Source organism: Misgurnus anguillicaudatus, chromosome 4 (genome assembly GCF_027580225.2).
Source record: "Misgurnus anguillicaudatus chromosome 4, ASM2758022v2, whole genome shotgun sequence".
NCBI classification, from domain to species: Eukaryota; Metazoa; Chordata; class Actinopteri; order Cypriniformes; family Cobitidae; genus Misgurnus; species Misgurnus anguillicaudatus.
Genome location: NC_073340.2, coordinates 18345389 through 18361172, shown reverse-complemented (window position 1 = coordinate 18361172; position 15784 = coordinate 18345389). Strand labels below are relative to the sequence as shown.

The window sequence follows — 15784 nt, the reverse complement described above, 5'->3', positions numbered from 1 at the left end:
CCGCTCGCAGACTCCACCGTATGAGCGCGTAGTTCAACCTTCTGCCAGAGACACGTTTTGATGTATGTTCAAATGCACATGTGTGAGCGCTCTACAGAACAGAAACAGGGGAACAGAAGCTTTTTTGGGAAATTTTGCATTTAAAGAAACACACAAAAACAGCATTGCAGCCACAAATGGTCATGTTCAACATCGCATAATGAAAGATCTGTGGTGTATTTTTGAGCTGAAACTTTAAACCATATTTTTATATTGCTGAAAACACCTATAGTTAGGGGAATTTACCCAAATTCATTTGAAATTATTGATTAAGTCAAAAAACTCTCCAGCAGCTTTGCAACCAGAAGCTTTAGCCAGAGGCTTTGTGAAATGAATGAAAGGAGTATGTATTACATTATTATTGCCCTATCAATGCATCAAATGTTCTGCAATACGGTATGTGTACAGTATACCCAGGTGAATAAAGTACACTTTAATAATGTACTTAATATAGACCACTAAAAAGTATTCCTTAGTACTTGTAAGTCAATCTTAAGAATATCAAAGTTTACTTATCTGTGCTATTTTGAGATTTTATGATCATGAATATGAACTAAAATGTGCTAAAAATTTATGTAGGTACCACTTGTAGTAAATTTGAATCTTTGTATGAACGATGGGTTCAAGTTGACTACAAGTGGTAACTAAATAGGTTTAATACAGAGATAGTATATGCTTACAGCACATTTAATTCATATTCATGGTGTCTTAAAATAGCACAGATAGGCTAAGTACACTTAGATGTTTTAAGATCATCTTAAGAAGTACTAAAGAACTAAACTTCTAAGAATAATATGTACAAAATTAGTCAGCGAAAATGGAGCACTTCGTTTATTTTTTACCTGGGTGTACATTGAGCACCACCAGGGCTGTTTGGGGCCAGATTTTAATACATTTATGTCTTTTATCAAACTTACCAATTGTTATTATTTCTATATGTGCTAGTTAATTATAAACAATAGGTTAAATTAAACTGCTAGCAAAAACTTGAGAGAAATGTTTGGGGTCAAGTGTCTGCTGCACCTGTTAGGGCCCCTCCCCTAACAGACGAAATCTTACTCCAAACTTTTGGAAAAACGTTTGGAGAGCCCTGTCGTGTTTGGTCAGAAGTAACAGAAGTTTAGAGTATTTGTGCTATATATGATATGAAGTTGCCTCCACTGAAAGCATCCATCATTGCACATGAAAACTTTTTATTATAAATTATTTTTTTCTCTTCTGTTTTTATCAGGTTGGAAGTTTGGGACGAACATGTTTGAACTGCAGACTGAGGTCACTAAACAAATCCTGTTTGTACTGTCAAGCCTTTGTTATTGTGTTATCTGTATCTGAAAAAATACTTGATTTATTTAAACAATGAGACATTTAAGAAAATACATTTCATTAATATGACTGTTTTGGATTGGGTGAATGTAATATTTAGGGTCAGTTTCCCAGACAGTGTTTACATTCATTCAGGACTAGGACATTTAAGTAGTTTATACAAACATAAAAAAAACCTGGTGTACATCTTAAGACAAAACAAAGGCACTGATGCAAGATATGTCAGTTCAAGGTATTTTTAAATTAAAGCAGCTCAAACATGCATTTAAGTCTGAGGCTAAGATGGTGTATTAAGTTTGACTTAGGAAAAAAACATTGGTTTAAAATAATAAACATATGTATGATTTGAATTATATTTACAATACATCAGAATTATATTTACAATACATTATATTTACAATACATCAGAATTATATTTACAATACATTATATTTACAATACATCAAATTATTACAATAATAAATACAATTTAACATAACTAAAAAATAAAAAAAATGTTAACAGTAGGTCAATGAGGTCTGGTCAGTTCTGTGTGATGTCCAGTACATTTACGTGTAGCCTTGAGGAAGAAAAAAAAACAAGAGAATTATTCATTCAGTCTTTGATTGATCTATTCATTATACATATATGATATGATCAGACTCTCAAACCGAATCTCTGATCCCTTCAACACAACTGCTCTGACTACTCTGTCTGTAATGCTACCTCATGTCTGACAGCAGTGATGAACAGAAGACCCTGCCTGCCTTCATTCTGGATTAAACCAGCTGTGGCTCAAGATCTGCTGTAATGTGGGCCGTTCAGCTGGATCAAGGGCTACACACTGTCTAATAATGCTACGACACGCTGAAGAATTTTCAAGATGAAAGCTGGTTAGTCTTGACACAATACTTATACATGACAAATAATATTGCTACTATAAGATTAAACCTCCGATGACAATAACAAGTCTTATATTCAGCTTCTGTTACTCCATGTGACACTCTCAGAGATTTATGTGTGCGTTTCTCTCACTAATTCCTTACTCACCTTCCGATAAGCTGGTATTCCAAAATTGGACTTCCTCTGATTGAACATATGGCATCCATATACACCCATTGACCATTTTATACAGAACCAAACCTAAACACCAGACGTTTGTAGGGATGGCGTGATATCTGGAGTTGGATAAGACCTCGGGTGGGCAGTAACTTGGTACTCCTGTAAGCAAGACATGTTCAGAGTTGAACCAACCTGTACAAGCGTCATGTGGTCAAAAGGTTTCAACACAAAAAGTCAGCTCACCTCGATACTTTTTGGTCTTGTAGCCGGCAGGAGAGAACAGCTGACCACAACCGAAGTCAATCAACTTGAGCTCTAATGTGCTCGTGTTGACCAGCATGTTGCCTAGATGGATGTCATTGTGAAAGACGCCGTGATCAATGCAGTCGATTACCCCCTGTACTGCTTGACGCATTAAAACACGTGCTGTGTCTTCACTCAGTGGAGATGAGTGTTCTATGACAAAATCCAACAAGCTTTTGCAGGGCTTAGGGTACTCCATAATCACGATCACATCCTTGGGATCATCGAACCACTCGTACATTCTGATGGCATTTGGGCTTAAGGGAGCTTCGCTCATCTTAAGTAACAGAGCCACCTCGGTAAGTAGACGTTTGCGATGTCCAGGCTAGAGAAAACAGAGAAAATATACACTTGCATATCTATAAATACAATAAAAGTCCTAATGCTCCAGTATATTTAGACTTTACTGTTTATTTTAGTCGAGTGGTATATTAGTTATACTGTATCCTAAGGAATTAAGTAACTAAATATATTCATTAAGTTTTGGCACTTACAATCGAAAGCGTACGCGTATCTTCCAACTTGGACATGAATTTGACGGCGACCTGCAAAAGATTCATAAAGTTACAAAAATGAAGTCTCCGTCCTTGTACATGATCTAAAGAAATACACGTTTTGGACATAAAGAATAAAATGTTTGTTAAATTTGGTAAGCGCACACTACCTCTTGACCATCAGAAATACGGGTTGCCCGACGGACCATCCCAAATCCTCCTTTTCCCAGGATATCACCCAATTTATAGTAAGACTGAACGTCTCCTGAAACACACAAACGTAAAGTACATGACAATACCGTATATGAGTTTGCAAGTTTCAATAATTGTCAGGCATGAAGCATCATTTCAATGCTGGTAGTGACAAAGACAGAATTTAGTCGTTTAGTTGTAACTCTTTTGGGCTTAGATCACAGACAAGGCTTAGCTAAAGCCAAAACCAGGCCTTAGTTAAGTTAATAAACATGCTGCAGTTACTGGTCAGTGCAAGTTATTTGAGACACCTCAAACGTGTGTCTAAGAATATTTATGAAACCAGACATTAAAGGCGGAGTCCACGATGTTTGAAAGCCAATGTTGATATTTGAAATCACCCAAACAAACACGCCCCTACCCCAATAGAATCTGGACCTTCTGTTGATAGACCCGCCCCACACATACCAACCCGGCATTTGATTTGATTTAATTGGCTATAAGTGTGTTTTGGTAGTCGGCCTGTCTCCTTTTCCAATACGTTTTTCAAACATCGTGGACTCCGCCTTTAATGTTTAATCCAATACAACACAAATCAGCTAATAGCAGACAAGAGGGTTGTCGTTGAGATGAAATCAAAATGTAGACTTCTTCATGCTATAGTAAATAGACATTAAATAAAATAATAATGTAAATAATAATGTAATAATAACTACAGACTCACCATCAGTGGGCTTAAACAGTTTTTGATAAGATGGAGATCTTTCCATTGTATTGCTGCTTAGGCAGGAGAAGGTTTGCTTTGTAGCCAACCAGGTTCTCCTAAAGAACCCACGGATTCCTGTCGCCGTTTGATCGGGCACTGAGCAAACGTCGGCTGCATTTTCCTCATCAACCGGACACGCGCCAGGTCTATCCTCGAGCGAGTGGGAACCTGAACTTTGCTCGAGACCGGACACAACTGGGACAGACAGCCCTCCATCAGATCGAGGTTTGTCCGGCTGCAGTGAGGGAACAATAGGCTCCACTTCAGTACTGCGGCTGGGGAGAAAGAGACGTTTCACAGCCTTACGAGTTCCCTTAAAGAACCCACGGATTCCTGCCTTCTTTCTCCCTGCGCCATTTTGTTCTGAAACCAAGAGAATCACACAGTAAACTGTTAAAAACATCTCTGACCGCACATTAAATATCATCACAGTTTATCGAATTTATAAGGATGAAAGCTGACAACACTGTTATTATTGTGCATTTGGCTCTTAAAGGGGGGGTGAATGATTTTTGAAAAACACTTTGGAAAAGGGAGTCGGCCTGACTACCCAAACACACTTGTAGCCAATCAGCAGTGAGGGGCGTGTCTACTAACCAACATTGTTGCCTGTGTTGCGGCCGGTCTATCAAAAGAAGGCCCAGTTTCTTTTGGGGTATGGGAGTGTTTGTTTAGTTGATTTAAAATATCAACATTGGCTTTCAGAGATCATGCACCCCACCTTTAAGACTGTGGCACAGGAAACCTTTGGCAGTGATGTCAAAGCTAAAAAACACATCTGAAAAACAGTGGAGCCTACAGACTGCATTAAAACCATTCTCCAACATAGTAAACTCTTATTTTTATCTTAAATCGATCCTTGTTAGTTTTTGATGCCAAAGCTTATTTCACGAGTTTGCATTAACATGTAATCACTAGTGTAACAAGATAATAAAGCATATTTGGCGTGCCGTCAGAGGGGAGGACTTTAAGCTTTGAATTTTAGTACTCCCCCTCTTTAACTGGGATAGATGTATTAACTGAGCGTGACGTGATGCTGCAAAAAACTGTCAAGGGACGGAGGTGAGGGGTGGCTTTTTACATGACCATGCTCCTGCTAACCTTAGTTAAATAAACTTCATTTAATTGTAATTTGAAACATAAAATATATTAAAAAGTGTTGATTTTTTTATTATTAAACACTAAGATATTATCTTAAACAAATCCTGGGGGCTCATTTATCAACAGTGCGTAGAAAATGTTCTATGTTTTGTTCTACGAATGATATTTAGTTTGTGCGCAAGTCCAAAAAAACTGTATTTATCAAACGTGCGCACATCAGTAAGTAATCCTTGTTGATAAATCCCACGCGATCTTAAGCACCATGCTCGTTCACGGTCATGGTCATTTGCATTCGGAAACGCCTCCAATGAACCATATATGGTAACAACACCTCCCTTTATAAGTCACATGATTGTGCTTTATCCCTCACCGTAATAATTGCAAAAAAGCAGAAGAAGGAGGTACTTTACAGACACAGCAATGAGTTACTGGTGGATGAGTTTGGATTCAAGTAACACATACTGTTTGGTTCAGTTAGTGTGGATGAAATCGGCCAATATATATTGTTATATTTCTTTCTTTTAACTCCCTATCTGTATCACCACCCCTCCAAAAGAACCTCATATCAGTGAGGCTTTAGTTTACACATTGATTTCCTCTTACCTTCTGGGCTGTCGTCCACAGTGTGTGACACATCCATTGGCATGTTAACAGGAGTGAGTGACAAATCCCGTGAACAGATGTCAATCGGATCAGGGAAACTGTCACTAAAAATGTCAACTTCCAATCCATTGACTCCAATGTCAACCTCTGTGTCAGTGAGGGGCAAACATACTGTGGACAGGGTGTTAAAAAAGAGGTTAAATGAGACAACGCTTGCGTTTGTACACTTGTGCATGCAAATCAAAACTATCATCACTGTATGATGCTCTTATCTTTGTATATTTGTCTTATTTCCTCTTACCATTTGGTTTGATCCCATTAGAGGTTTCATTAGGTTCATTTGACAACACAGTGTCAGATACCAGGTGTCTCTTTACCACAGTGTTCATGTCTATATCATCTGATGAAGTTTCCTCCACCTTTATAGACTGTATATCAGATTTCAGAAAAGAGTCTAGCACTGCTAGCATTTGTTCTGTCAGTGATTCAGCGCCATTCCTCTGAAGGACACCTTCATCAGCATTGTGCACAGAGGACGCAGACATTATGTCCGATGTATCCAATACATGCGCTTTTCTATGAAAATCTGAATCCGTGTTTAAAGTTTGATCGGGCACTGAGCAAACTTCGGCTGCATTTTCCTCATCAACCGGACACGCATCAGGTCTATCCTCGAGCGAGTGGGAACCTGAACTTTGCTCGAGACCGGACACAACTGGGACAGACAGCCCTCCATCAGATCGAGGTTTGTCCGGCTGCAGTGAGGGAACAATAGGCTCCACTTCAGTACTGCGGCTGGGGAGAAAGAGACGTTTCACAGCCTTACAAGTTCCCTTAAAGAACCCACGGATTCCTGCCATCTTTCTCCCTGCGCCATTTTGTTCTGAAACCAAGAGAACCACACAGTAAACTGTTAAAAACATCTCTGACCGCACATTAAATATCATCACAGTTAATTGAATTCATAAGGAGGAAAGCTGACAACACAGTGCTGTGACGGATTCATACAGATCAAGACCCACGGTTCGGCTCGCATGCAGTTCGCAGATTAATGCGCAAATTTAAATAGGGAAAGTTTATCAGTTGCACGTGTTTCAAGGCTTGCAAATGATAACATTCAAGTGATTTTAAACAATTTAACCCCAAAAAGGCGTTAAAGGCAGATTTCTGTATGCACAGATGCACATGAGGTTGAATGCGTCCATTCCAGATCCAGTCAGACGTGATCATCACTATTTCCCTTTAAAGATCAGAAGAGAGATGCGCTACTGTGTCTCATACTATAGTCCAATAAAATACATTTGGTGAATAGAGCAATGAAAAACAACAATGTTTTTATGTGGGGTGACTGTTTATGCTGTGCCTCCGTCTGTGTGTGTGTGCGCACGTTTAAGTGCACTCAGTAGTGCATAGACGTAGAGAAGCTTTTCAAAAAGCAAGCGAACATAAAATCTTTGTTCTTGACAGCGCATATACAAACAAAATGATCTAAACAGTATAAAAAAAAACATTTATGTCTTAAGTGTATCTATAGATTACAGGCAGAAACCAGGTTCGTTCTTCTCTTAAAGCGACAGTAACCTCAATTAACCTACTTAACTCTGTGTCATTAATGGTAATCAAACAACACAAGACAAAGAGAAAATCCCTTCTGTAGCTCTAAAAGAATTATAATTATATTTAATTTAGACGATAAATACAGTGTTATTATCAGTGGTTATTATTCATTTGATTCCATTTCTGTACGTAATGCTAATTTCAGACCTTACTTGATGTGCAACTTTGTTTTTTTAATAAATGATTGTAATTTCTTTATTTGTTTTTAGATTTTCCCACCCCCCTTTATTTGCTGACCCGAAAAGTTATCCGATCCGTGCCTCAAAAACCACAATGTGATCCGAATTTTGAGTTTTGTGATCCGTCACACCCCTACTTATTTTTATATTAAATAAATGTTTTCCAATGACGCAAGATAAGCCATTGCACTGGGTCAAGGATAGACTAATTTGACGACAATTCACAATAAATTATTAACGTCAACACTGATTTGCTGTTATAAACACTAATAATTTTAACACCTGGGTGTGGTTAATAAATAGACAAAGTGTTGTTTTAACACTGGGGACAGTCCGGAGTAGTATCGCTATTCTACCGCTAGATCCTCTACGTAAGCATCCTCAGAGTTGTGTGGATACTTACACACATTTATACGTACGTATAAGTGCAAGTTGGTAAATTACCAAAGGTAGTTAATAACGTTAATAACATTTTAAATATGGATATTTCTACAACAACACCGCACGGATTACCCTCAGAAGACCTTTGTTTATCATCCTGGAGCCGTTTGGATTTAATTTGTGAAGGATGGACGCACTTTTTTTGGACTTGAAGGTCGTGGACTATTGCTGGACCCCGTAACATTACATTTAATCAACAGAAAGATCTAAAATATTTTCTAAAATATCCAAAAATGTGTTTGTCTGAAAAACGATGGACATATGCAACTTGGACAGCTTGGGGGTGAGTAAATAATGGGTTTAATATCGTTTTTGGCCGAACTATCCCTTTAAGACACATTTTGGACGATTGGATTATAAGTGGATGAAAGAGATACGTTGCCGTTTACACTTGCTGTTTTTAATCCGTCTCTTTTGTCCCTTTGCGAGTTGCTAAAATGCAAGCAGGAGAAATGACGCAAGCAGGAGAAATGACGCATTTTAATTGATGCGCAGTCAAGCACTAATACAGTATGTGAGATTACAGCTGCGTGTGTTGTTGCTGAATATGATAATTTCAGAGCAATTGATTAAATAAGTTTGCGCAATTTTCACACCCTCACAACATGAAAGAGGCGGAGAGCAGATGCTTTAGTTTTAAGAAGGTTTAAAGTCCACACAAAACACTGTGGGTTCGCATTATAAAAACGTTGTGCAGTACATTACACATTAAATTAGTATGTTGTCAGTCAAACATTGTCTTCTTAACGGTAAGTTGCTAACTAATTTGTAAAGTACATAACCTACTGTAAAGCTAATAAACAGTAGCTGCGTTTACATGGACAATTGTAAGTGGTATAAATTTTCAATCCGAATGAAAATGCTCCATGTAAACACTTTAATCGGAATAAAAAGAGCCAAGCCGAGGAGTGGTTTATACCTTTTGTAATCCGCTCAAAAGGACATGTAAACACTTGATCGGATTGATAACTGAAACTGGGACGCTCCGCGCGTGTGCAATTTTCTTCTTAGTTTCTTTTTTATGGCGGTTGACAAACCCACTTAAAGGTGCATGTCTGCCATCTACTGGACTGGAGTGTGGAGCATATGCACACGTGCAATAACGTAAAATTGGCGTAATGACGCAAAAAATACGAGTTTGTTTCATTAAAGGGAATCACATGAGGCGACTGTCTTTTCTTTCTTAAATTTTCCTAATCTCATTCCAATCCTCTGTAAAGTGATACGAGACGGCGTTCTCCGGTCAGTCAATGATTTACACTCTGATCCACAAACGCACATGTTTGAACTCGCTCTCGCGGACGGTCTCTGCAGCACACATGTGAATAGGTGTTTTTGCTGCTGCTTGATAATCAGCACAGCACAAAGCTCTGTGTGCTCGTCGTTTATTAATTATGACCTGAAATAAACACAAAGCGATTTTAGGACGACAATGATTGTATGCGTATATTGAAGCAGCGCGAACCTATATTTGTGCAATGTGTGCATGTCAAATGATCAAATCTGATTTAACGCTTGTGCCATATAAACACGCACATCAATCCCATCGCATTATAAAGTGTTCATGTAAACGCCATGCTTGGATTTATCAATCAGAATGATTTCATTCCGATGGAGGCTAAAGGTGTCCTTGTAAACGTAGCTACTGACTCCATAAGTATCCCTTTTCAAGTCCAATATAAAGTTATTCTCATCAAAACTGCTAATGATTCAAGTTATATATGTTTTGTTTTGTTTGTGTTTTAAAGTTATTTATATTAGGTCAAGTTTACTAGTGCACTTATATCAGACTCATATTGGATAATAAAGTTTATTATTAAATTGTTAAACATGCCTGCCTGTATTACATCTTCGTCACGTCATTTTAAGTGTTGATCACCACATTTGAGTGATCATTGCAAAAAATGCTTTATTTATATATAGTACATTCTGTTAGTGTATATAGTGTACTCTGTTTACAGTACTGTAGTATAATATACTGTGTGTACTGTACTATAATATACACATAAGAATATCGATACACATACTATATCTCATTATCTGTCTTTTTTTACTCCCTATCTGTATCACCCCCCCCCCCAAAAAAAAAACTCATATTGGTGAGGCTTTAGTTTACACATCGATTTCCTCTTACCTTCTGGGCTGTCGTCCACAGTGTGTGACACATCCATTGGCCTGTTACCAGGAGTGAGTGACAAATCCCGTGAAACGATGTCAATCGGATCAGGGAAACTGTCACTACAAATGTCAACTTCCAATTCATTTACTCCAATGTCAACCTCGATGTCAGTGAGGGACAAACATACTGTGGACAGGGTGTTAAAAAAACAGGTTAAATGAAACAACGCGTGTGTTTATACACTTGTGCATTTCTGTGTTTTCACACTATCACTCTTTTTCTCTCTGATCCTCAAATTTAAAAATTAATAACGTTAAACTACAAGAAAACTTTAGTTGGGTGGCTTTTTTCAAATGTAAGTCATATGAACAGTAGACACACGCACATACGACGTACTTTACGTTTTGTTACGACACTTGGCCATAAAAACAGGCATCTACTAATATTACAGATCTTCTATCTAACGTCACCATAAATGTAGGTTACATGTTCAATTCATCTCACCTTTTGGACTCAGAGAGTACTCAGGGAGTGACGAATCCTGTGACTGATGGATAGTCAAATCAAGGAATCGGTCACTACAACCGTCAACTTCTGGTCCATCGACTCCTCTCCTCTCAAAGATGTCACCATCGGTGAGGATGTCGGACAAACATGCTGAGGATATGATGAGAAATCAAAGGTTAACAATTGTGTTTGTACACCTGCTTTTGCACTTCTACTATTGCTCCAAAGAAATGTACTATTGCTCCGGGCCATCTTTTCAAATGTAAGTGATGTAAGTACCAGGAAACATATTCCATATGGCACCCAATCACACTACATAGAAAGTATGGCAGGGCCTGTTTTTGTTCAGGACATTTATTTGGCTTAAAGGATTAGTCTATTTTCTTTAAAAAAATCCAGATAATTTACTCACCACCATGTCATCCAAAATGTTTATGTCTTTTTTAGTTCAGTCGAGAAGAAATTATGCTTTTTGAGGAAAACATTCCAGGACCCCAACACGTAACAGTTTTAAGGCAGTTTAAAATTGCAGTTTCAAAGGACTCTAAATAATCTCAAATGAGGCATTAGGGCCTTAACTAGTGAAACGATTGTCGTTTTTGGCAAGAAAAATAAAAAAATATGCACTTTTAAACCACAACTTCTCGTCTTCCTCGGGTCCTGTGGCGCGCCATCGCGACCTCATGTAATGCATCAATACGTCAAGAGGTCACGGATGACGTATGCGAAACTACATTTATTAGTAATGGTTGGGTCACTGGTTAGTCCCTGATCAACCAATCATAATGAAGACCTGATCTCCAACTCAATTTGCACTGTCAAATATTTCCCCAGACTGAAGTATTAACCCCCGATTTATTTACAGTGAAATTTGCTCTCCTTGCTTGTTGTACTTTAACATTGCAGTAAACTGGACCATCTACTGTTATAACTGCAAATTACTACTATTATTCTTATGAAAATAACATAAATAAAATTATTTAAGTGGTCAACACTGACATTTAATGTACCCAATAAAAATACACTATTGTCCAATAACCATCTTAAGTTGGGTTATATAACAGATGTCTTTGTGTGCTATTCTACTAAGAGTAAAGATTTAGTTTGCACATTCGTTAATTTCATCTTACCTTTTGGCTCAGCATGTGTAGTAAAAGGCTCCATGGACATGTGGTCAGCGGAGAACAACAAATCCCATCCCTGGATGTTTTTCAGATCAGAGAAAAGTTCACTCAAAACGCTGGTGTCCTGTCCATGGGCTTCTCTACTCTTGCCACCCTCGGTGTTGGTGAGGGGCAAACACACTGTAGTTAAAGAAGAAGTTTAATGAGAAATGCACATATACGTCATATACTGATACGTCATATTGCCTGATAACCGCGTTCAGTTAGGCCATAAAACAAACGTTGTCTGCTAATCTACTCATATTATAGAATCCAATAAGCGCATAAATGTAGTTTGCACTTAAATTCACTTGATCTCACCTTTTGGACTGTCGTCCTCAGTGCGTAAAAGTGACGTCTCCATGAACTTTACGTCTGCGAAGTGCGACGAATCCCGTGACTGATAGATGATCAGATCAGAGAAACTGTCACTCCAAACGCTGACTTCAAGCCTGTCAACGCCTCTCTTAGTAATGCCACCCTCGGTGTTAGTGAGGGGCAAACACACTGTAGTTAAAGAAGAAGTTCAATGAGAAAACGCTTGTGTTTCTACGCCTGTTTCTGTACTTTTAAACTATTGCTCTGTTATCTTTAAAACATGAACATACATACAACATGAACATACAATATAACAAACATAGTAATGTGTGACCCTTACAAAAATTAAACATGTTTTTTGTGGTAAAAGTGTAGTGTCTGCTGAAAAAACAGCATACCAGCAAGACCAGCATATGTTTTGTTTTGGTGCTGGTATGCTGGTGACTAGGGATGCCCCGATCCGATATGCTGGATCGGTATCTCGGTATCGGGCCGATCCGGGGTTTTGGGCTGGATCGGATATTGAATCGAGGACCGACCCAATTCAGATATGTGTGCGTTCGCCGTGGTTGTTACTGACAAGCTATTAAAAGTACAAAGTATTATAAAAGCACCAAACGTTTTATGCACTATATTTAAAGTCTTTTAATACACACAATAGCTTCATGTGAAAGAACAAACGCACATTTAAAGATATTTAAGTAACACTGTAACGTTAACTTACTCGCAAACTGAGTTAATCCACTGTGACAATTAATCGGGCAAATGCGCGTTTTCCCAGTGAATGAATTTGAATGAATTACGGTGAAATGCCGCCACATCCAAACAATGCTAACCAACTGCAGAAGCGCAGAACCCTACGTCATGACAGTCTGAGGCCGGAAGTGGGCCTATAAGGCATTCCGCTACTTTTGTGTCGTTGTAAATAATACGGTGATATGATTGTGCAGGCATGCAGGTTTTCTGCCTTTTATGCTCCGTACGGACGCTAACTTTGTTAGAAAACCATACCCATTATATCAAGAGTGCAGAAATGCATTTGTGCCACAGAAGAAGTATCATTACAAAACGCTGTTCCAAAAAATATCTAGATTCTAGAAGCCTATTTATATCGCTATTCTTTAGATTGTTTCAGGTATTTTCATGATAATAAAGAATATTTTGAATGATTGTGTTTGAACGAGTGTTGATTTTTTAAATGCACGTTATAAATGACTCAGACTTATGATTTTAGATTGATAAGGTACATGCACAAGCTGTGCATGAAACACAGAATCGGAACCTTGCGATTCAGAATCGATTTCAGACAGGTCTTTTTAATGGGAACGCGATGCATCGATGCACATCTCTTGAAGCGGACGGATGAAACGTCATTCACACATGCACACACAAGATAACTGTTGGCTATTTTAAACATCTGATTTTATAAAGTCTCAGGAAGCCGTTGGATGGATGCAATTCACTATATGCTGAGAACATGACACATCTCTCTGTGTTTTAACAGTTATGAACTTTTCATTGCAGTAGGCCTACAAGGATTCTCATGAGACGATGATCCAGGCGAATCAATTCTGCGCCCAGGAAGCCCATAAACGTAGCATACAGGATGATTTAAGCGCATCAATTCGCACCCGGAATGTGTATAAAAAGTCCGGTCAAGTGCATAATTCCCAAAATGACCATCTGCACACTAAAGCTTTACTACATTTTTACGCAATTAAGATTTTTTTTAGCATACTTAATTGATCAAAGTTTTTTTTATTGATCAAACTTTTCTTTCTTTTTTTATTAATCAAACGTACCTATTATATGTTCTCCTAAACACTCATGACTAATAATTACTAATGTTTCCTTAAACTTGTAAATCATTTTCAATCATTGATTTTTACATTTAAAATTATACTAGATTTAGCAGAAAGCACTATACACATTTAATTACAGTAGGATTAGTATCAGTTGATATTCGGAATTCTGGTATCATAATCGGAAATGAAAAAGTGGTATCGGGACATCCCTATTGGTGACCACCAGCTAAACCAGCAACAAACCACCATGGGAATGATGGTGGTCTATGGTGTTTTTAGCAGGGCATGGTCTTTTTGTGTGTATTGATTACAATTATTAGCAAAACCGTGGTTAATTTTTGTAAGCGGATATTTAAGTGCTCAATACTTTAGACATTTTTATTAATATACTCATTGCCTGATAACCGTGTTCAGTTAGGCCATAAAACAAACAGGGTCTGCTACTCATATTAAAGAATCCAATATGCGCACAAATGTAGTTTGCACTTAATTCACGTGAACTTACCTTTTGGACTGTCGTCCTCAGTGCGTAAAATCGTCTCCATGAACTTTCCGTCTGCGAAGTGCGACGAATCCCTTAACTGATAGATGATCAGATCAGAGAAACTGTCACTACGAACGCTGACTTCCAGTCTGTCGACGCCTCTCAACGGTGATGCCCTCGGTGTTAGTGAGGGACAAACCGGAGAAGTGATGAGCGATCAAGTGGTCGAAAACACTCGTGAACACACACAAATACTCTACGTATAAGTGGTTGTAATCTTGAGTATTTCTGCACTCTCACACTCGATGTAGCTTTTTATCGCTTTGTAAATAGGTCTCTTTCTATGATTTTCTTCGCTTGCGCTCAGAACGATCACTGAATGAGTGGTGACGCGGTCCCGTCAGCGGCCTTTTATACCCGTCTGTGGAACGCGCGAGCATTATGATGTCACTTACCATTATTATGATGTAGAATGCTTGTCACGCATCAATGCACTCATTTTTTTAAAGAGTGTGTACGTAATGCAATCTCTCTTTTATTTCTTAGAAACTTTATTTAGGAAAAACAAATGTGGTTGTTTGATTAATTTACTTTTAATTACAACTAGATATTTTTGTAATGGACACAACACAATATAAAGTATATTAAATTGTTCTGGATTCAAAATCTGTGTATGTGTCTTAATATTTAATGATTTTGCATATTTTATTATAACTTTTTAAATATAAAAAGCTTTATAATAAAATAGTAGTGTAATATATTTCTATTAATGTAATGCTAATATATTTCTCTTAGTGTAATTGTTGAGTTGTGCTACACTAATGTTTGCAGCTAGCGATGCATTCGGAGGTAAATGATGAGGATGGAGATTAATCTTTTAGTATGTTTATTAACTGGCTGCCGACACATCATTCTCACGGACTCGGAGCAGCTCTCACACACACTATATTTTGCTTGTTTTATTATTATTATTATTATTTGTATTTTTTCCCTTCATGATCTTAATGTGAATTTCTTCAAAACTTCATGTACTTATCTTATCTGATGATTTCTTATGTTTATTACTTGAAATTGACTATATGTCGCTGTATCTTTCTTTTTGATTGCAATATATATATATTTAAAAAAAAAAAAAAAAGCTCTCACACACACACTGATGAACATAGATATAAAGGCTAGATGGCTCGTCCGCGCTGCTGGCCAATTGAGTGCAACGTCCGCATTTTGGCGGCCATCTTGGGACGGGGCGCTCGCTCACTCGTAGCGTTGAGTTTTAATGATGCAGGTAC

The 15784-nt window shown here is 37.9% G+C and overlaps 1 protein-coding gene across 3 annotated transcripts; it reads right to left on the bottom strand.

Annotated features, from left to right (window-relative positions):
• Window positions 1-1701: 1701 nt before the first annotated feature.
• On the bottom strand, window positions 1702-15435 carry LOC129420367 (uncharacterized). Of its 3 annotated transcripts, none has more exons than XR_012369247.1 (14): window positions 14517-15433; window positions 12210-12395; window positions 11856-12029; window positions 10723-10875; window positions 10234-10404; window positions 6164-6745; window positions 5863-6033; window positions 4117-4521; window positions 3371-3465; window positions 3201-3251; window positions 2647-3031; window positions 2392-2562; window positions 1808-1921; window positions 1702-1731 (listed from the first exon to the last, which is right to left on the bottom strand). XR_012369247.1 is itself a non-coding variant. In XM_073866876.1 (14 exons), the coding sequence occupies exons 1-13, from the start codon at window positions 14554-14556 to the stop codon at window positions 2111-2113; spliced, it is 2682 nt and encodes an 893-aa protein (XP_073722977.1). In that variant the 5' UTR covers window positions 14557-15435; the 3' UTR covers window positions 1702-1921; window positions 2068-2110. The 3 variants fall into 3 exon arrangements, 2 of the variants coding, with proteins under 2 accessions (XP_073722977.1, XP_073722978.1); XM_073866876.1 differs by adding an exon at window positions 2068-2208 and having other exon boundaries at window positions 1702-1921; window positions 14517-15435; XM_073866877.1 differs by having other exon boundaries at window positions 1702-1921.
• Between the last annotated feature and the right edge of the window lie 349 nt (window positions 15436-15784).

Bases quoted from the DNA above. Each gene is read 5' to 3' on its own strand.
- LOC129420367 (XM_073866876.1), bottom strand. From the start codon at position 14,556: ATGGAGACGATTTTACGCACTGAGGACGACAGTCCAAAAG. The intron at 10,405-10,722 runs GTGAGATGAATT...CCCTGTCCACAG, and splicing joins GTACTCTCTGAGTCCAAAAG to TATGTTTGTCCCTCACTGAC. The intron at 6,034-6,163 runs GTAAGAGGAAAT...CCCTGTCCACAG, and splicing joins TAATGGGATCAAACCAAATG to TATGTTTGCCCCTCACTGAC.